At 31.5% G+C, this 21555-nt stretch overlaps 2 protein-coding genes across 2 annotated transcripts; one reads left to right on the forward strand and one right to left on the reverse strand.

The window, feature by feature from the left end:
- Nucleotides 1-16: 16 nt before the first annotated feature.
- On the reverse strand, nucleotides 17-5702 carry LOC131846098 (exosome complex component RRP45). Its single transcript, XM_059195319.1, has 7 exons — nucleotides 5547-5702; nucleotides 5376-5470; nucleotides 4956-5178; nucleotides 4146-4366; nucleotides 2984-3235; nucleotides 1363-1562; nucleotides 17-698 (listed from the first exon to the last, which is right to left on the reverse strand). The coding sequence occupies exons 1-7, from the start codon at nucleotides 5610-5612 to the stop codon at nucleotides 604-606; spliced, it is 1152 nt and encodes a 383-aa protein (XP_059051302.1). The 5' UTR covers nucleotides 5613-5702; the 3' UTR covers nucleotides 17-603.
- Nucleotides 5703-8819: 3117 nt separating this feature from the next.
- LOC131846143 (glutamate receptor ionotropic, delta-1) lies at nucleotides 8820-20383 on the forward strand. Its single transcript, XM_059195377.1, has 9 exons — nucleotides 8820-8984; nucleotides 9584-9663; nucleotides 9995-10183; nucleotides 10671-10834; nucleotides 10923-11092; nucleotides 13693-13886; nucleotides 15098-15390; nucleotides 15899-16082; nucleotides 16517-20383. The coding sequence occupies exons 1-9, from the start codon at nucleotides 8903-8905 to the stop codon at nucleotides 16802-16804; spliced, it is 1644 nt and encodes a 547-aa protein (XP_059051360.1). The 5' UTR covers nucleotides 8820-8902; the 3' UTR covers nucleotides 16805-20383.
- Nucleotides 20384-21555: the final 1172 nt, after the last annotated feature.

Below are 21555 nucleotides of genomic sequence, written 5' to 3' on the forward strand. Positions count from 1 at the left end.
TATATGCATATGACTGTTATTTATAGAACATTATAGTTTTAATATTAGCATTAGATCAACAGGTCTTCAAGTTTTCTTAATGAAATTTTCAATCTGCATTCAACAGAGGCAAAAATGTATGAATTGTGAATCATAAATATATTGAAGTATATTACTTCATGCCAAAATTGTAAATTGGACAAATGCAATGAATTTTTGGGCATGTTTTGTATCTGATATGAATCTGTTCACATTAATGAAAACAAATTGGCTATATATTACACTAATAATTAAATGCTTATTTGTAATGTGTAAATTTATTTTTAGGCAAATATTTGGTATTGCTCATGTTGGGAATTATTGAACAAGTTAGTGGTAAGACATGAATCAGCCCAACAGGAAAATAATGTAATATAGCTACAGATTTAATTTAAGACATTACAAATAAAAACTAATTTATTAATACTGTATTTAAGTTTAATATTACACTTTACACAAAATTTTGTTTCATTGACAAAATGTTACAATGTTGAGGGAAATGCAATTGTTTGTTACATTTAAGAAATTATAAAAAAGCTGTCAAATGTAATGTTATTACATTTTTTCAACAAAATTCACTAATCTTTAATTGTCTTCATCTGATTCTGATGAAACCTCAATCCATGTTGTTGCTCCTTTCTTTGCGATTATTTCTGCAGTTTGTGGTAGTGATTGTATAACTGAAACAAATATTAATAAACATAAAATGTATTTAATTCAATGGACATTTTTTCTAATGAACAAATTGTAGCCTTGTCTAATCAATATTATAATTAAAGTTCAGATATTATTATCACAATTTTTATGAAATATACATTATATGTACATAGTCAATTAATGTATTATGCTGAATTTCATAGAAAATAGGATTTTAAAACATTTTTTCTTTTATGTAATCTACGACAAAAATTACTATGTACTCTGTTTGTACTAGTAAAATAATACACGAAAATAGATGATGAAAATAGACATTTGAGAAATTACTCATCATGATGAGTAATGTCTCTAGAAATTACTCATGTAATTTCTTGAACCATGCATTAATTCGCATATAATAAATTTAGATATCTCCTAATATATTTCATCATGAATTGAAAATAATTGTCATTCAATATATCTTGACAAACCGAACTAGGTATTAATACCTTTGTTTGTTCTAGTGTTTGTGGTTAAGAACAAACAAAGAACTGCACATTCTGCTAAGAGATTCGTGTCTAGTAGTTGGATGATAATGGGTTGATATGTCATTAGTATTTGAGTGAAAGAGCAGGGTGCATATACTAGTCGATAGCGATAGGGGATAAAGTCGCGCGGTTACTATTAGTTTACACAAAATAGTAATACCGTCATATTTGCTCAGTTCTGGCTTTTCATCTTCAAGTTCTTTCATTTCTTCATCATCAAAGTCCTTCATTTCTTCATCCATACATGTTGGCATATCAGCATTATAATTCTTAAGACGAATGTTGAGGGCTTTCTGACTGAGTGATAGAATGTGGTCTGTTGTTATTATGTCACCAAAATTGATTTTGATACGTTTTTGTCTGAAATTATAAAAAAAAGAAATAAATTTCATGATGACTAATCACAAATTAATATGTCCAAATTTCATGTTATTCTAAATATAAAGGAAGAATTGTCTCTTTTTGCTAATAATGTTATTCTAAAACGTTGTATTATACACCTTTCGCTATTCCACATATTTGTTTTGGTGATAAAAAGCATCAAGGGATAATAATTATACAAATATTTTTATAAATCCCAGTCAGTCATTTATTCATAACATAACGTTAAGACCATTATTATTCCAGATGGTATAGCTAGAGGCATCAAATATCAATGTAGTGGTAAACGCAACACTTGACATGTTCACATTTCGCTGTGTATACTTTAAATCTAACATAGCTGGGGGTGAGTCTACTGTCAATTCATTCATTAATATAGGACATTTTTGCCCTTACTCACATTGTTGTATATCTCTCTTTATTTATTAATGTAATAAGTGCAATAAAGTATATATATTGTTTTGCAAAGTACGCTCAATTTTGACATTATGATTTGGTTAAAAGAACTATTTTATCCCGCGTCCACGGTGGCGGCAATAGTAGCGAGCTACCCAGATCAGCACCCTAATGTCAATTATACTACAGTATAATTGTATAATGTAAATATTGTACTGAAGATATAAGATGCGTTTTGCACGCATAATAATTGCCATCGCATGTGTCGGTTTCACAAAGCCTTGTACTCTTGTGCATTAGAAATATGACGTGGCTGTAGTAAAAAAAAATAACATTTGTAGAACACCAACGCATGAGTACCACCATGACTATGGATACCGTCGTACGATGACAACGGTACTTACATGGTCATTATATGACGTCATATACTTGGGTGCTATTGGAGTACACAGACAATGGTTGTCTTTTACCATCGTTTACCATTTACTAGGCCAAATAAACCTGTAAGCTTCTTTGCTATTCTAGTTATGTAAAGAAAATCAGTACTTGAATAGACTCTTAAAATACTTTATAGAACTAAACCAGGCTAGAATACAGTAAATGTGAATTATGAATTAATTAATTATGCACCAACTACTTTGTTAGAAGACTGCAAGTGTCGAGTTCATTATTTACGATAACATTATCAAAAGATAACAATAAAACAATAGAATAATAATTCTTATCCATCCTTGTGTAGATCACAGATAATAGTTATATGCTAATTTAAAACTACGTCATTCTATATGGTTGAGAACTCTTGAGTGGTTCTCAAACATACCTCTAGAGCCTTATTAATTTTCATTGAATTATTATTGCAAGTTGCTTGTGGGAATGTCAATCTATGAACGTCTCTCGATTCTTTATTAAAATATTTATAAAACTATTTATATAGATTTAAACATTTTATTTTAAAACTTATGGTTGGTAATCACTAATAAATGCCTCAACAAATTGATTCTTACCTCATTGTGTCGTCTTTAATTATGGATTTCTTTACAATATCAACAATTTCCTTGCACCTGTCTGCTGCACTTTTGATAGACTTGTGTACTATATTAGAGTCATATAAAGCAGCTCCAGTTAAATTCAATAAACACACTTCCCTATACTGATTCATTCCAACTACTAAAACTCCCCCACTTGCATTTTGACCTTCCTCAGTAGTGCTTGTGCATACTGATTCTTCTATAAAGCTCGGATCTGATAACAAAACACTGGAAAAGAAAACAGACAAGTTTTACAACTTACAATAATTGTAATCCAATGCCGCACAACAAGGCTGTGCACCCAAGATACTGGCAGCATTGCCTCTTTGAATAGCTGTAGCTACCTTCTAAGCAAAGTAGCTCCTAGTTCTCAGGTCACAAGTAACCTCGATGAGCCGCACTGAAATACTCATCAAACTGCATTGATAAAAATTACTTAACACATAATTGTAAATGACAGACAAAACTGTTTACACATTAATTTAAGTATAAGTAATGAGTAGTATATGTTATTAAAATTTTTAAGTTCCAACATTAATCACATAGAATCATAGGACTAATACCCTGAGATGTCTACATATTATTATTAAAAAGGTAATAATAATTTACATAACTGCAATGATATCAATTGTACTGTAATTATTTTACAAATAGTTTTATATGACATCAATTAAAACATTGTCATGTACAAAAAAGAGCAAAAAAATTTCTTGGATGAATAATGACTATGGTGGGTTCACCCAGCCTAACAGTATATGCAGGAGGTTACCATTCTGGCAAATGAACAGCAATGCACAATGATTTCTAGGAGAATTAAAGGATCATTAGTAATGGGGACTAGCCCTATTGCTATGTATAAGTTACATTGAAATGGTCAAAGAAAAGATTCAATATATTTCAATGAAATTACTTATTAACTGTCAATCCTTGTAGTGAGAAGGTTACATACCTCTTAGAGGCCATCATGATTAATTCCTGGTGAATTTACCATAATGGGCTAACTGACCTTACTTCATGCACAGCCTAGCATCTTTCATTTGTACCCTGACAGCATATACTGTTAGTGTGTAACATTCTATTGTCATCTATTAAAAAATCTCAAATCCACCTCTGTCTGCATTAAATTATGTGAACTTACTTATTTTGAAAAATAGCAAATGACAAACAAACTGGATAATGGTATAGTACTGTTGGGATTGGGTCCTTCTCAGCCAATGTGTGTATGATGACACTGTCACCAATTCTTGTTACATCGGGGCGCTTGAAATGTGCTAAAGATGTGAGTGCTGCAATACTAGCACATTCTATGAGATTGCCAGCATGATTGAGAACTTTAATGTCCACTCTTAGTGACCACACCTGTAATTTGAAATGTTTAGATTTAAATAAAAATTATTAAACTACTGGTGCATATTATTATGTTGTCAGTTGAGTGTTTAACATAACGGAGGAATAACATATTAGTCCTCCAGAATAGCACTGGGACAGGAGTATAGAGTATCACATGCCATAGTGCTGTTCCTGTATATAGGCTATGGTTATCAGTTACCACCATCACCAGTTTATGTAAGCTGTTAGCCTGCCATTTGATTCTATAATCAAATTTATAGTAAGGTGTAATGGCAGGCTAACAGCTTATAGATATATCATATATATATAGATATATCATAATATTTGTAGCTGTTTTTTTAAAAGTTATTTAGTACTCACAAATTTACAAGCTCTGCTTAGTTGTGACTGACACATACTGATGTATCAACTGTCCTGGGTTATCATTATTAACTATGAATAATCCTAATGCCACTGACAAATTTTAAGATAGTGATTTATGGAGCTTACGAACAATTTAGAATATTTTAACAAGAAAAACCAACTGAAAGTATTTTTTTTATTATATTACAAATAACTAAAACATTATTTGTGTCAAACGAATAAATGTTATATTTACCTTCTCCTCTACAACTATACACAAGGACTCCAGGTCTATACATTTAGAATCTTTATAACATTTTTCAATAAGTCTATTGAGATACACTGTGAGATCGGTTTGCCTATTAGCCTCAAACTGTGGTGCAGCCATTGGGCTTATTTCAACATTTATATACAGAATTCCTTCATTGGGGCGAATTTGTTTTGGCTGTGTTACTTCACAAGTCACTTGGGCTAGTACTCTGTAATAAAAATATTAGATAATGTAATATTGTGAGACTAAAATAATAACCACATTAATTCGAAACAATTTTATGAACGTCGCATTTTATACGTTTGGAATCTTTTATAGATAATCTTATGAATGTGCGTACTATGTAATTATTTTAGTTAAAGCGAAAAAATAACATTCGGTTCTATATTTCTAAAACACACTAACTTTGTTTCTCCGAGAGATACTATACAACTGCCATAATCCGAGCCAAATGATATTTGTAGATTTCGACATTCATTATAATTTCTTCCGTCTAAACGCTGAAATAAAGAATTACTGAAGTTAAAAACATGTATAAACATGAACAAGTTTGATCTTTAAACGAAACTAACTTACGTGACCCTCAGAAATTATTCTATGTATAAAATTTTTCTCACATCCCGATATAAATAAATCCCTCATTTTTACAGTTGTTCGTAGAAATTACAAACAAATGTTTAAAAAGTAGATATATTCTAACATAACCTAGAATAAATATTTGAAAGTCTTAGAAATGAGTATGACAGTATGTCATTTTTTTTTGTTCTATTTATCCTTTAATCGTAAGGCAAAGGGAACTGCGCCCATACAGCCATATCAGCCTGTATTTTGTTAGTTTATTTTATAGGTCCTGAATTCTTGTACAGTGCAATAGATGTTCTTGAGCTAGCAATGTACCGTGTCAGGTTGACCTACCTGTTGCGGTTCCCCTTGGAAACCATCGTGACAAATTCACCAAGAATTAACTAACCTGACTTCATGCTCATCTTATAACCCTTCACTGGTGCCCCGCCAGCGCAAACCGTTAGCCCATAAGAAAAAATAAATGTTCTTGAGTCTCTTAATAGTTCCTAAAGAGAGCACGGGACCCGCTTCTATTAAGATTAAAAAAAAACTAGTTCCATATTAATTATAAATGCAGAACATTTATAATCGACTTGTATTTTACCTTCTTATTTTATCAATTAAACAGTGTCAAATAATTTGAACTTGTTTCAAATTAGGCCAAATACTGGGACTAGCAAAATTTTAATTTTTTAAGCAGACATAAAATTGCATACTTGCAGCAGTTCTACATTACTTCGATAATTTTTTTAAGTCTACTTAGTGTACCTACTTCTATTTTTTTTCGAATAAGATTTTAATTATACAATATTTATAAAGCATCTCGATTCATGGCTTACGGTCCTATATATCCGATGGAGGGCCCATAAACAGTATATTAAAATTTCAATGTTTTAAAACTCTTCACTATAAAATAATTGTATAATGTATTTGAAGTAGATACATTTTATATATTACTAGTATATAAATAAAGATTTTTTTACACATTTCAATAATCAGTCGTTTTGTAAAACAAAGGTTTTCAAGGCGACTCTTCGTTTATTTCTGTGTTAGTTAATATATGTATTTATGCATATTTTACTATAAAGAAAATCTTTATTTTGTCTATTTTTATATTCTTGTAAATATTATTTTACGTTACTTACATGCTACAGAACCAATTAAATATAAAAGCGGTTATGGTGACCATGTTAATCTGTAAGCTAACACGATTATAAAAGTCTCTTAAAATATTCCTAAACGAGTTGATTATCTTTATGAACTTATAATAAGGCAAGGTCATCATTTTTGAATCATCAATAAGTAGTAATCAATAAATTCAACCACATAATTGTATTTTAATTATGTTTACTTTATATAATGACACTGAATATTACGACAACCTTTGTGACTTTTGACTTAAGCTTACATATTTATTATTTTATCTAACAACCCCATGCCTTCACCCCATTAACGGAATATTGACTACGTATGTTTTCATAGTCCACCATCCTATTAGCGAAAGAGTAATGTGGACTTACCTTATATGAATTAATTTACATTTCAAATACTCTTTCGACTGGTCAAGTGCAAGTGATATAAGTCTCGTAAGACTTCTTTTACTTTCACTTACTATTTCATTAGTTAACCGTTAATGTTTCATTAATAAAAAATCTGATTCTTGCAGTACAGTCGAAAACTGCTAAACGGCAAAAATGGTAAACTCTTGAACTGTCTCCATATTGACCTACTGAGACTTTAAAACAGGCACACCGATAACCGAAACTGCTTCGATGTATTGAGTTGAGTATTTGATACATATGCCGTTCTGGAGGAAAATGCTTGAAGTCCCATGTCCAGCAGTTTCTGCGGCGGAATCTCTATTATTTGAAAAATTAATATCGAGACCAGGCTCTTTATCATACGTTTCCTTAGAATTTTAAGCTTTTTGATAACATTGCAAGGAAAAATTGTTACTAATTGAAGGTATGGTAGATGGGTAGAGTAGATGGCAAACGTCCTAAAGGGCGCAGCCCCACAAATGGTCTGACTAAATCTGCTCATCGTATCTAGTAGATCACCACGTCCATGACGCCCTCCATTACGTCCCAGATGTACACTAGTGGAAGGATATAATCAGAGGGTAAATTATTCAGCAGGGCAGTCATTACACTCAAATGAGGAAAACGATGTAAAGATGAGGATTATTATCTTATTAATTATTGATTGCAATTTAATAGATTTATTCTATAATATCTCAAGACCATTCACAGCGCTATCTAGTCTCAAGCTAAACAGGGTTTTTGTGATGGGTGATACTAAATAACTGATATTAATATGTACATAGAAAACACACAGACCGATACAAACAATAGAATAGAATAGAATAGAATAGAATAGAAAATCATTTATTCAAATAAACTTACATTGAAGCACTTTTAAATAGTCATTACATTTTTTAATCTACCGCTCATTCGGAAAGCTGTCTCATCACAAGAAGAACGAGCAAGAAAGTTGCGTGTTGCTCTTTTAAATAAGCTTTTTTAAGTTAAATCACCAATTAGCACTAATTCAATTAAATACTCAAATAGAAATAAATATTGAGCCAACCATCACTGCGCTCGACCATATCTTTGGGAGTCCAATGACCCGGCCCACCACGCCGCCACAAGTCTGGACACTTTAGTAAGCATGACTACTCAAAACACTAAACCACGTCAAAGCTACTTACAATTGCCATCTGATAGTTATAGTATTCACATTTTACATAAGAATGCATGCAGCAATCAATACAAAAACCGCTACGCTTTCATATTTCTAAAATAATTAAATCAAGAAAGCAATGAGAAAAATAAATTATAACGTTGTATGCTAATATACTAATTATTTACTTGATATGTTGTCATCTATGAATTCGTCTATCCTGTAATAGGCTTTCTTACACAAAAATTGTTTAATATAAGATTTGAATCTGCCTCTCTGTCAGATTTAGTGCAGATTCTGGTAGTTTATTATAAAATTTTACGCAATTTTACGCAATAAGACTAATGATGGAACACAAATGAATACAAATATTGGAACCATGGAAATCGATCCAGCGACCATCATGCAGAAGTAAGGTGATATGCTAAATCGCTGGACCACCGAAGCCGTCTATTCTCTATTGCAGATAATTCCAGACATATCATTACTAAACTAACGTTTCAAAGTCATAGCGTGAGTGAGCGATGTAACGGACATGTCATATAGCTCATCCTCGCTGTATGGTTCGTGCTATGTCGCCGCGACAACGTGTCATTACGCAGGTGGCATCCATTATGTCTGTTATATTTAGCACAAAGTCCAAAATCTGCTGTGTTTCCGCCAACGGCCAGTAACAGCACGATGCAATGGCTACCGGAATAGACCTCATCGTCTCTACAGTATGCAACGCTACATTTTGCGAACCGATATACGACAATCCCATCTTAGGTAGGTATATTACGTTTTATTTATTTAATTGGTATTTTAAGTAAGTTGAAGGCACATCTGACTATAGGTAAGTCTGAATAGGGAAAGGGGATTGTTAGTAAGTGGACTGACCCCATTTCTAGCAACTTTCATGCGCCATTCCCCCTGGAAACCATTGTAATAAATTGGCCACGATAAGTTAACTTCACCTCATGCTCATCGACAACCCTTCTCTTCCGAATTGGAGAACTAATGTTTTCTTTAAGAGGACGGGGATTGTTAGTGATGTAGACTGATTATAATAATAGGTTGCCTGACGATGACACTGACCTGACCTGGATGGATGGACCAGTCCTTCACTGGTGCCCGGCTAGAGTAAACTGTTAGCGCACGGGTTTGTAACATTCCATTATCATCCATTAAAAAAAATGTTCTGTTTCCTTTCAACCGAAATGTAGGTTACTCGTTTGTATGAGGCATGCTTAGCGGGTAAGACAGGCGAGACCTAGATTAGACATGCAGATAACTTTGTACAAACTACTTCGGCAAATAGGTAGATTGAGTTATTCCAGACTATTGCTTATTTTTTTAATGAAATGACGTTTAATTTTTCCCTCTAGAAACAACAAAGAAGGAAACCGACTTACAGAATCTAATTAGCTATGTTAATGGAAGACATTTAAAAGTAGCAACATACGATGTAAGTATATTTGTTTATTAATATAAATACAGAGAGTAGGCATGTAACTAATAATGAAAGGGTCCTAAATTTTGCTTTATCTACTGTCAATATATAGTAAAAATATCAACTTCGACCAGCAGTGATCTTGAATCTAATTTCAATATTATAATGACTTATTTCGATGACTACGCAATATAGATGCTGCTAGAGTACAATTGGAGAGTAAGTTACAATGTGTATCGAATCGAATTTAGAATTAATTATGAATTTACGAGTAACAAAAAATTATTATCATAAACTCTTGGGATCATTTTACTTATTCTTAAATCATGATTATATTATACTTTAGGATATTCCTCTGAGCTGGACAGAAAATGGACTAAATGGCTCTCTCGTGGGTCAGGGGGTAGCGTTCGTTATCCTTGAGATATTGCGAGAAAAGTTTAATTTCACCTATGAAGTTGTGATACCAGAGAGAAATTTCGTGTTAGGTGGAGATAAGCCTGAGGATTCATTGATTGGGCTCGCTAATAGTAGCGTAAGTACAATAACCTAACATGCTATATCTAATTATAATAAGCAACTTAGGCTAAGCTAGCCTATGTGTTCATGTTTCTCTTACCCATGATAATTCAATGTACCGTCTAGTCCCAAACTAAACAACTGACAGAGATAGTTCTTTTTCCATTTATTTGTTTCACACTTTATTTTTTTTTTATACGTATATATTTGGATTTATAAATTGTTAGGTTCCCGCTGCGATTTGATATAGGGGAAGTTTTTAATAGAAGTTTTCACTGTAGGGTATAGTATATTACATTAAAGTATATAATAGATTTAATATTTAAATACAAAATTTAATAATAGAAAGTTTTCGCATGTATGTAGTGTACTCTTATATATTGTTAATCTGTTAGAAATAGTTATCAATATTTTTTTGGAAATAAATAAGCACTACATAATTAACAAAGAAAGACATTTCGTTTCTAATGTTAAGTATGTTAATTTTTGAAAATTTTCAATAGAAAGTGGATATGGTCGCCGCATTTTTACCTAAAGTACCACGTTTTCGAAGTATGGTATCATTCTCGTACGATCTCGATGAAGGCATATGGGTCATGATGCTTAAGAGGCCAAAGGAATCAGCAGCCGGCTCCGGTCTTCTGGCCCCCTTCCACAGTTATGTCTGGTAAGAGAGGTCTATCTTAGGTAATCTGTACAGTGCTTAAAACATATCTATTTTCATATATACTTTTTCTTTAACATCTCTTCATCAGGTATCTAATTCTAGTCGCAGTTTTGTCGTATGGGCCCTGTATAACTTTATTGACCAAATTACGTTCGAAATTAATGCCGTCGGGGGACAATCATATAAAATTATCACCAAGCTTTTGGTTTGTATACGGAGCTCTCATCAAACAAGGAACCAATTTAGCACCGGAGGCTAGTAAGTACCGTTTTTTTTACATAAGTACGCTCTCATGGGATCAATCCGGCCCTGGAATTGTATGAGTACTGTAAGACTCCGACAGTATCTACATACTAGATACCTACTGTCGGAGAGTAGTAGAGAGAGAGTAGAGACTGTAGATATCTCCTATCCTAGCTTTCGTATAAACTCTTTAATCCTTCTTTCTATTCTATTTTATAATATCCTAAATATTTTATTTATCGTTGGATTGCGGATGTAGGTATTCTAAATATGTACAATGCTTATGTATTCGGCTAAGGATATTGTTAGTAATGTGCACTAATAACCCCATTGTGAATTTTTCATGGTGGTTGAATTAATAAGATAAATATAAGGTCTAGTTAGACTTCACATTTATCTTATTATCTTCAAATCTTCCACTGGTGCCCCGCCTTCCCTAGTCCTTAAACCTTCCGTAGTCATCTATTTAAAAAATGTGTATTTAATATATGCTGCAATACACATAAGTATTTGTAAATATTAAAACATATTTGTATTCATACCCGTCCTATATGTAACTATGTAGATACAATTGTATAATACTTTGTAATACAAACATTGTGGTAGGTACTTCCGAATCAATCTACATTAGTGGCGAGTAATGGGCGGTTTGCTTATATCATCTATCATTTTCCGGTCACACTTTCATCGCGGCCCTAAAGGTGGAGTTAAACGAGGCTAACGAATTCCCGTTCTTCTCATAAGCACCAAACAGCACACAAGCTGATATTACACTTTATTAATATTGTCAATCAATTACAAAAGTCATTAGATATAAAGAAAAATCGTAATTCAAAAATAGAACGTTAAACATTGAACTGTTCTAAGTTTTTGATATTGGTAACCTTACTTATAAAGTAAAGTAGTTAATAAGAAATAATAAAATATCCCGAACGCAAATGATGTTCCAATAGTCCATTACCAAATATTCTTATTCCCCAAACACGATTACAAAACTACAATGTACGTATTAATATCGATATTTTCATTCACTTTTGTACTTTTAACTCTGTTAAAAGTTACTGTTACTGTTACTTTTAACTCTAATATTTCTATACTACTAGATAATATTATATAGTACTACTATACTATATCTCTACTATTAACTCTATCACTAGATTTTGTTCTAGTCCGGTCCACCATTGAGAAATAATGTAATATATATAACTCTATATTATATGATTTTAAATATAAATTTGTCAACAATCCATTTTGTTTTTGGGAAATTATCAAGAGTAAATAGGAGTAACAAGAGTTTACTTCTACGCAAGTCTAACTCCACCTTTATGTTGTATTCCTTTCCACTGCATAAATTGTCAATAATAAATCATATACACAGTTTTTATCATTGACAGGTGAATGTTAGATACTATTTAGGTACATTTTATGTAGGACGATTTGAGTAAAATATTGGAATCAATAATTACAGTGTTGATAGACATCAATGACAGAACACCCATCATTTTGTTGCATATCTGTAAAATCGTAACAGCTCACCTAATCTATTAGTGATATTACTTTTTATATTAAACATAAACACATTTCTTGTACATATTTGTTGCGGTTTCAATGATATAAGTAGATACTTTATTATTTATATTCGACCTAGATAAAAAAAATGATATTAGAATATGAACGTACCCACGTAATAATATTAATTTGCATGGATAGAAAGGGAGAGCAAGACTGAATAAAACATGGATGGATTGTGTGAATGTTGATATGTATAAAAAAAAAGTATACTCAGATCTAGAGGCCGGATCATTGGAACAGGATGACATACTGTGTCGACCAAAAATAATGATATGAAGGCAAGGCAATGATGATTAACGTAAACGTGCGAAACTTTATCGCGATGTAGGCACTTTCTACAAAAGCAATTAATGTTGAATGAAAATTAGTATCATTTTATAATAATTTTAGCTAATTGTATAACACATATTTACATCATTCAACTATTTCGATCAGAAATATTTAAGATAAAAATATTCAAACACAAAACAATGATAAAAATTTCTGTCTGGTGTTGTTAATGTAATGCAGAAATAACAATTTTTTTTGCTCCATAACACACGATGAGATTCGCTTTTCTTTTATAACACAATTTTGGCAGATATTGTAGTACAATAAAGTTTATATATGTATAAATACATATATGTTAAAAAGTAGAGTAAAATTGGGTAGAATAAAATCCATTGCTGGATTCTGTATTCTCAGTGTATTCAAACCTAACTTACTAGTAGTGGAATCAAAAGTACTACATATATTTTCTTTACACCATACACATAATATTAACCTTTGAACTAGTATATAATTACAGATTTAGAAAAGGTATCTACTTATGGCCTAACTACTACAATAATGTGTAGGTACGAACTATTTTCAGATCTGATGATAGATTAGACATAAGTGTCTGGTGTCTGTAATAGATCTACATGATTAAATATATTTTGATTTGTTTTACTCAGTAATTATTTAACTATTACCACAAAGGATTGACTAGTTTTTCATGGTCGACTGATATAATTTCTCCTACTTAGGTATAGAAGACCTATAATTAAATTCCTACTTTACAGACACAACCAGAGTTCTATTCACAACTTGGTGGCTTTTTATAATACTACTATCAGCGTTCTACACAGCGAATTTGACCGCATTTCTCACACTGTCCAAATTCACATTGGACATAGAGTATCCTAAGGATTTGTATAAGAAGAATTATCGATGGGTTGCAGCACAGGGCAGTACGGTCCAATATATTGTATCAAACGTAAGTTGAGCCATAGTTAGGGTTGTCAACTCTCCCGGATTGACCGGAAATCCGATACTTCCCGACCTTCCGGAATGCAATAATTACTCCGGTTTTTCCAAAAAAGACAGAAAACCCAATTACATTTGTTCTTTCCATTCTTGTCTGTATCGCTTTATTCGCATTCGCATATTCGGCATGATGGAACAAGGAAAAAAAAAAAGAGTATTTTTTTGGTAAAAGAAGAGTTACAAGTACTAACTTCGATTTTTCAAGTAAAAACTTTTATAATTTTGTGGTAAATAAACGACAAATATTCAATGGTCAAAACAAAATACAAAAAATTATGATTTTCTATTAATAACCCCCACCCCAATCAAATTCTAAGCATAAAATTCTCCCGGGTTGGTCCTATCGAGAGTTGGCAACCCTAGCTACAGTGTATATTAATTAATGTACAGTCTGAACGATCATCCGGCAACGTATGAGTGGTACCAGAAACGCCACATGATAACGTGATATCCATATGAACAGCAGATCATGTGCATGGGCGACATTTACCACTTATCTCAGCTGGACTATCAGTTTTATCATTTATATATATGTTCGTATACCAATTATATAAAAAAACACATATATATGTAGAATATTCTAGATGGGGTAGTCAGAAATATTGTCGATTGTTGATCTTAAGATGAACGCAACATTTGCTTATCACTTCACAAAATACCTAGGTACTTTAGCTACTCAGTCTAATTTCATTGTTATCTATGTTTCGTCCAGAGTTTTATTTAATTGTGGTTTTTACCTATTCAATTATTGTGATATTTCTACCACAGATAAGATATTACCTACTGTATCTACATATGTATATAAACATGTACCTATATACCGTGAATATATTCGTTTCAGCTAAGTTGAAACATATGAAGACATTTTTTTGTAGTTTTTGTACAAAATTGTCTGAGTAAGTACCTCTATGTCACCTATTCCAGTGGTCAAGCAGGTTGTTTTATAAGTTGTTTCGTAGAAGGGTGAGATTTGGCAGTAAGTTTGTAAAATTGGTTTGGATGCATAATACCTACCTCTCATTTACATGCCATGTGGTAAGGCAATGAGGATGACGTTATGTCCGTTGTTGTTCATGTATAGGCGATGGTTGCCACTTACCATCAGGTGGGTGGTCAGCTGGTTGACCATTCCAGTTACATAAAAAATATATTCCAATACAGCCTGATGAAGAATTATATTATCTGAGTGCAATGGTGAAGAACGGCCGTGCAGAATTCCGGCCATACAGCGACGATCAGGCGTTCCTGCCGCTGGTGAAAACCGGAGCAGTTCTAGTCAAAGACCAGCTCGGTGTTGACCATATAATGTATAAGGACTACATTCAGAAGGCTAAGGAAGGCATCGATGAAGGCGACAGGTGTACTTACGTTGTGGCGCCTAATTCATTCATGAGTATGTTGAGAGCATTCGCTTACCCAAGAAATAGCAAGTTGCAATTTCTATTTGACCGAGTGTAAGTACCTAATGAGTTGATATATTCTTTATTACACTTTGAAATACAGTAACAATTTTAATTATAAACAATGTGAGCAAAGAAAGAACAGAAAGAAAATAAAAAAAGATGGACCTTAAAGACAGTTCTCTACCGATCAATCCACAGCGTGGCATAGTTAATAATGTTGATATCTCCAAATTAAAAAATAATCATAAATATATATATACTAGATTACTACAAATAGGATTTTATACAAAGTCGCTTGCATTAAAGCCAGCTGTAAATCAGCTTCTTTCAAGTTGTATTTTGGTTCGAGAAATTACAAAAAATGTATCTATATCAAGTAGGTATGTATTTATATCAAGTGCTTAGTACCTATTACACAAGCTCTGCTTAGATTAGGACTAGATAGCGGTGTGTGAATTGTTAAATATTATTTTATGACCCACTACATCCATAGTTTTTGAATCCATATATATCAGAACTTAAATTTTTCGAATTATTCAATAATAAATTTTTCTTTCAGTCTCGTGTACCTCTCTCGAGCCGGTATAGTGAAGTACTTACAAACACGTGACTTACCAAGTACGAAGATGTGCCCACTTGACTTGCAGTCCAAAGACCGGCAACTCCGTAACAGTGATTTGCTGATGACCTACATGATCATGGTCATTGGCCTTTCTGCAGCCGCAGCCGCGTTTATAGGAGAGGTACCTAAACTTGATTATTAGATATATATTATATTTGATGACCCGTAACTTCATCTGCGTAACATTTCTTCCGTTTTTGCTTCTATTTTCATTGCTACACCGCTCTTATTAGATATAACGTGATGTTAAAATTTGTTAGAGAAATAAAAAATAACCATTTATCTTAATACTATTTATGTACATGTATATCATTATGATCCGTTCATCGATTTACTTTTGAAAAGGTAACAAACAGACATTTTCACATTTATAATATTAGATGGACATACATATCGTTTGTATAATGGACAAACAAGATGCAGGACGGGAACGCGTATGTGACATCCCTGGTATACACGTGTGCATAGGATAGGGTAACTATGTACCATCAAATAGGCCGTGCGCTTGATTGCCACCATCGAAGTATAAAAGAATGTGTTATTTATTACTTTCAGATAATAGTGAAACGGTACTTACGTATAAAGATAAGGAGACGCGGAAATCAGAAACGAAAGAAGACGAAATTTAACAAGAACCATATTGTCCACAAGTATGATGACAGTCGTCCACCACCTTACGATTCGATATTCGGCCGCCGCAATCCGAATTACAAAGTCACCGAGGAACTGCAGACGAAGATCATAAATGGCAGGGAATATCTGGTAGTGGATACAACACATGGAGGCTCCAGGCTTATACCGGTTAGGACGCCATCAGCATTCCTCTACAATCTGGAGAAGTGAATTGTCGAAAAAAAACGTGAAAAATACCTTTGCCGTGTATTTACGTTATCTGTACATACCACAGAATAGAAACTCTCGATATAAAATCAACATTATATATAATGTTGTAACTGTAAACGGTACCGAATTAAATTCGTTGTATGTATTTGTAGTGTCTACTTACATACCTCATAAGGTAAAGTATTGTACTTTCTCTTATTGTTAAAACACACGACACAGTCGATAAATTATTCTACTGATCCCTTTCAAGATTGTATATTTGAAGAAACTTTTTTGATAAGACAAAATCACCAAAGGACTCTACGCTTGTTGCTATTCTAATTACATAAAAAATATAAGGTTGACCAAAAAATAGGGTGAATAAATAATATATAGGTAGATCACTATTTTTTATTAATTCACTTTTCTTTTAGTTAAATTAACTGTGGACTCCTCATTCAATTGGAATTTACTTACCTGCTATATGTATGAATATTGAAATTAAACGTTACAATGTAAATTTAATTTTTACCTTTCCTATGGTATGTACAACAATAAAAATTGCATGTAATAATAGTATTTATGTATAACATACTTTGCTAATAAAATTTATTGTTAGATAAAGAACACAAAAGCACATTGCACAAAGGAGCAGAAAAATATATATTAGATGAAATGTTACATAAATAAAAAAATGCTTTTAAATACATATTTTTATTAATCGTGAAAATTCATTTTCACAATTCCTCTAACATTCAAATCTTGATTCACAATTTCTCTCGTTTTGAAAACAATAAACGTAATAAATTATATCAAGATATCTGCATTATACATGGTTCGACAATAGTTTATGAAATTATTCTAATTATTAATATTAAATAATTTATTTCGTAAAATGTTACAACTAATAAAATGTTGTAAAACAGGCCAACAAAAATAAAAGGAACTTGGTGGAACTTGTCTGACAATCATCTACAATCTGTACATACATACATAGAATTTTACATAGGTACATTTCTTATATTGAGCAGTGACCACTTGTCACGCAAAACCTCAGTCATAATACAAAACATACAAATGTAGTGGCAACATCTCCGCATATCGAAACATTCTTTATAAATTTATTTATGTTTTGGATTCATATAAAATTATACAACAAATTATTATCAATTTATAAACATTGTGATATATAAATCTGATCAAAATTGTAATATAAGCATGTAATTTAGAACACTACCACATATATGATGACAAGTTAATGAATAACAAAAAAACCTCGGAATTTAATAGAATAATAATGGTATATTGGTTAACATCACTTGTAATAAATACTTAAGTACTTTCTTTACACTGGCTATTAATTTAGTTGATATTTCCTTTTATATAATATATAATAATGTTATTCACTACAGGTTCCAGAACATATTAAAATAAAAACTTTAGTAATCCCCCAGGATTCGAACGTACTCTCAGATATGTGCAAAGTAATTATTTAATCAAAAACAAACATCATACAAGACGAGTATTTGTAAAATTCAAATAAAATTTTGTTTTTACGTGAACCAACCTATATACCATTATTTATGTAACTGTAATTTATTTCAGTTACGTCATGAGAAAAGCAATTACATATAAAAATGTTAAACATTTTGTCATACAATCAGGGTGGAATTTACCCACGTCTGTTAAATAAACATTACTATATCGCTAATAAGCCACTGTCATATCCCCGAGTTTAAAATCTAGATATGGAGAATTATTGACTATAGAAAATAATGAGATACAGCAAGAGGTGATCGTCACAAAGATTTCTCGCGAGGTGCAAATAATAACTGCAGATATCAAAGATAAATAAAATATTCATATTAAAATAAAATAAACAATTGAATGACATTAAAGTAGAGTAGGCTAAAGTGTTTATTTATTGATATAAATATCGCAGTAAGACAATACGGCTACCTAAATTGGGCCGGATTATACCATATAAATGTCCCCATTACAATGTCTCAGAACTATCTCTAAGTAAGTTGATATCATTTAAACTTTATAAATAACGGTAAATAATAAAAAAACTGTATTAGTAGCATGTAACACCTAAAAAAAGTACTAAAAATTTACTGAGTACTAATGATAGTGTCATACTATTAATTACGCGTTAGGGCTCATAGCCTTGGACATTTCCTATGAATAACCCGGGACTATACCTAAAGAATCCACTGAAAGTTGCTAAACCGTTCAGCTTGAGTGTAGATATTATAATCCTACGTGATTGTCTATCTAAATGTATTGCATAGTTACCCGCACAAATATTCTCTAAATGAGAATCATTCACTATAAACATGCCACTTTCCTTGGCGTTTCTCTACTTATACTACAGAATACGATCACAATTTTAAGTGTAAGAAACAGTTCATATTATTTAATAATTAATAATAAGTAAATTTAATATTTATATCCTCAACCGTCTCTAGAAATGCACATGTTTTTGGATATATTATTCATTAATTTATTGCTATTTTATGAAGAGGTATTATTGTTGTATTTTAGTTTATATGAACACATTGCGTGGATGCGCTAATATTTAAGAATATTATCGATTTATATAGCAAATATACCGCAACCCTATATGATCACAAACTCGTTACTACTCTTAAGACAATATCATGGAAGATTTAACATCAAAAGTGGAATAGTCCAAGAACTTCGGGTGCTCCCTCAACTCACAAGAATCAGTAATTTCCAAATCAAATGTAGACATTCATTGCATACAATAATTTGTGGGTTTTTTGTGAAATTGCTGATCCGAAATCCTTAGTTTATTATTCCATGAACAAAATGCATAGGTACAATAAATTAAATTCCACTACAACGCTTTCAAGTTTAGATTCATTCGAAAAGATTTATAAAATCAATTTTTTTTATTACAGAATAAAGGAATAATTTACTTATAATTATATAATTTCGAATTAAATTAATTTGCACAATATATTTTTTATATTAACTTCTAGTTCAAAGGGCGTGTTAGAAAAAAAATCATAATAAGAAGGAACGGCAGACATTGCAGAGTAACATATGGGTAGAAGAGAAAATATTTATATTTCGTCATACGAGTACAATCTCTAATACAATTTATTTCAAGTTTAAACAATTCATTTGAGTTGTCAAGCTTAATACAATTTATTTAAGTTATACATGTATGTCAATTTAGTTTATTGATAAATTAATGTGACTACCGAACACAATGAATCAGTATATATTAAATATAGACACACACGTCTTAAGGACTTAGTCCTTAACATAATTATTATCAAAGTCGTCTAAAGATTAGATTAATATAAGCTATAATATAATATAGCGTCATCCACGTGCCACATTGTAAGGTCAATGCCCTTATTTTATTACCATTGAAATTTACCGCCGTAAGCTTCAAATATTTATATAATTATTTTTAAAATAGTGCCGTCAACTTATTAATTATGAGATATAAAACATTATTACAGAATAACATACATTGTACTTTAAAAAAATATATACATAAAAAAGTATTCATAGGCAAATGAAAGTGATATAATAGTTATAAACAAATATTTAATCAGCTATATATTGTTTAGCTATAGATTTATCTACAGAGCATTAATTTGTGAATAAATAACGTTCATCTAGCGTTTTCTATTATCAAAACATATCAAACCTAATTCTAACATTATGTGCATTTTGAAAAATCGAGCAATCAAATTATGATTACTACGAAACAAACAGTCTAATACACATGCGCACAAACAAAACACATATTTATTATGAAAATACTGTAGGTATAATATTTTGAACACACCAGGTTTTGTTTGGGCGTGTTGCGAATCAGACAAATTTGTTTCGCTCGCTCTTTTCTATTCTAAGGCCGCTTTCTAATTTGTCGCTGCGTGTACTTGTTTGGTTGATCTGTATTGGTACAGACATTACTGAGTAAACCAATGCTGTACTGACAAATCAGTAAGTGACCTAATATTACCATTATAAGCAGTAATATATTTTTATATTTACTTCATTTACGACAAGCAAACCAGTGCTTTGCAGTACATCATAAATCAAGAGACAACAGTCTGTTTAATTATGAAATTAATCGACATTTCAATTGTAATTATATAAATTAAGGTAGTTAGTACAAATAGTAGAAATATAATATTCTGAGTAGTAGCATCTATCAATGAATGCAAATTAGTACTTTGCCACAGTGTCATTATTGAGAACTCCAAACATTTTTATGTACCTATTATAAACAAGTTGTTAAAGCGACAAGGTACCAAAATATTATTATTAATGGGTAACGGGCAATTTGCCATCCTACGATGGTATTTTCTATCTCTACTATGTAATATGATAAAAGTAGTAATATTATTTCAATGGTACAATAGAATTAAGGAAATTTTATTATGTAATGATTGTCGAATATCTACCAAAGTAACTATGCAACTAAAAATAAGTATAGACGCATAAACGTAGTACGTCTTTAAATGTAATCAGTCAACGGAATGAAGGATAATAATCATAAACAGTTGAAGCCTACTAGTTGTGATGGGATTATAATTATTATATTTATCACTATGTCAGAATTAAAAAAATAAAAACATATATCGATTTATTTTACAGTAGCGCCATCTCTTGACGTATTATGAACTACGAAGTACTAGTGAACATTGTCCTTTGCTTTGTATGCGTTACCATAAAAAAATGTAAAATAACTGAATGTTGATCGTGATACACAAATTTTTATA

The sequence above is a fragment of the Achroia grisella genome, unplaced genomic scaffold (genome assembly GCF_030625045.1).
Source record: "Achroia grisella isolate CSIRO2021 unplaced genomic scaffold, CSIRO_AGI_Agris_v1 utg501, whole genome shotgun sequence".
Taxonomy (NCBI): Eukaryota; Metazoa; Arthropoda; class Insecta; order Lepidoptera; family Pyralidae; genus Achroia; species Achroia grisella.

Bases quoted from the DNA above. Each gene is read 5' to 3' on its own strand.
- LOC131846143 (XM_059195377.1), top strand. From the start codon at position 8,903: ATGGCTACCGGAATAGACCTCATCGTCTCTACAGTATGCAACGCTACA. The intron at 9,664-9,994 runs GTAAGTATATTT...ATTATACTTTAG, and splicing joins TAAAAGTAGCAACATACGAT to GATATTCCTCTGAGCTGGAC. The intron at 13,887-15,097 runs GTAAGTTGAGCC...ATTCCAATACAG, and splicing joins TCCAATATATTGTATCAAAC to CCTGATGAAGAATTATATTA.
- LOC131846098 (XM_059195319.1), bottom strand. From the start codon at position 5,612: ATGAGGGATTTATTTATATCGGGATGTGAGAAAAATTTTATACATAGA. The intron at 4,367-4,955 runs GTAAATATAACA...TTCAAATTACAG, and splicing joins GTATAGTTGTAGAGGAGAAG to GTGTGGTCACTAAGAGTGGA. The intron at 3,236-4,145 runs GTAAGTTCACAT...TTTCTTTTCCAG, and splicing joins TTTGCTATTTTTCAAAATAA to TGTTTTGTTATCAGATCCGA.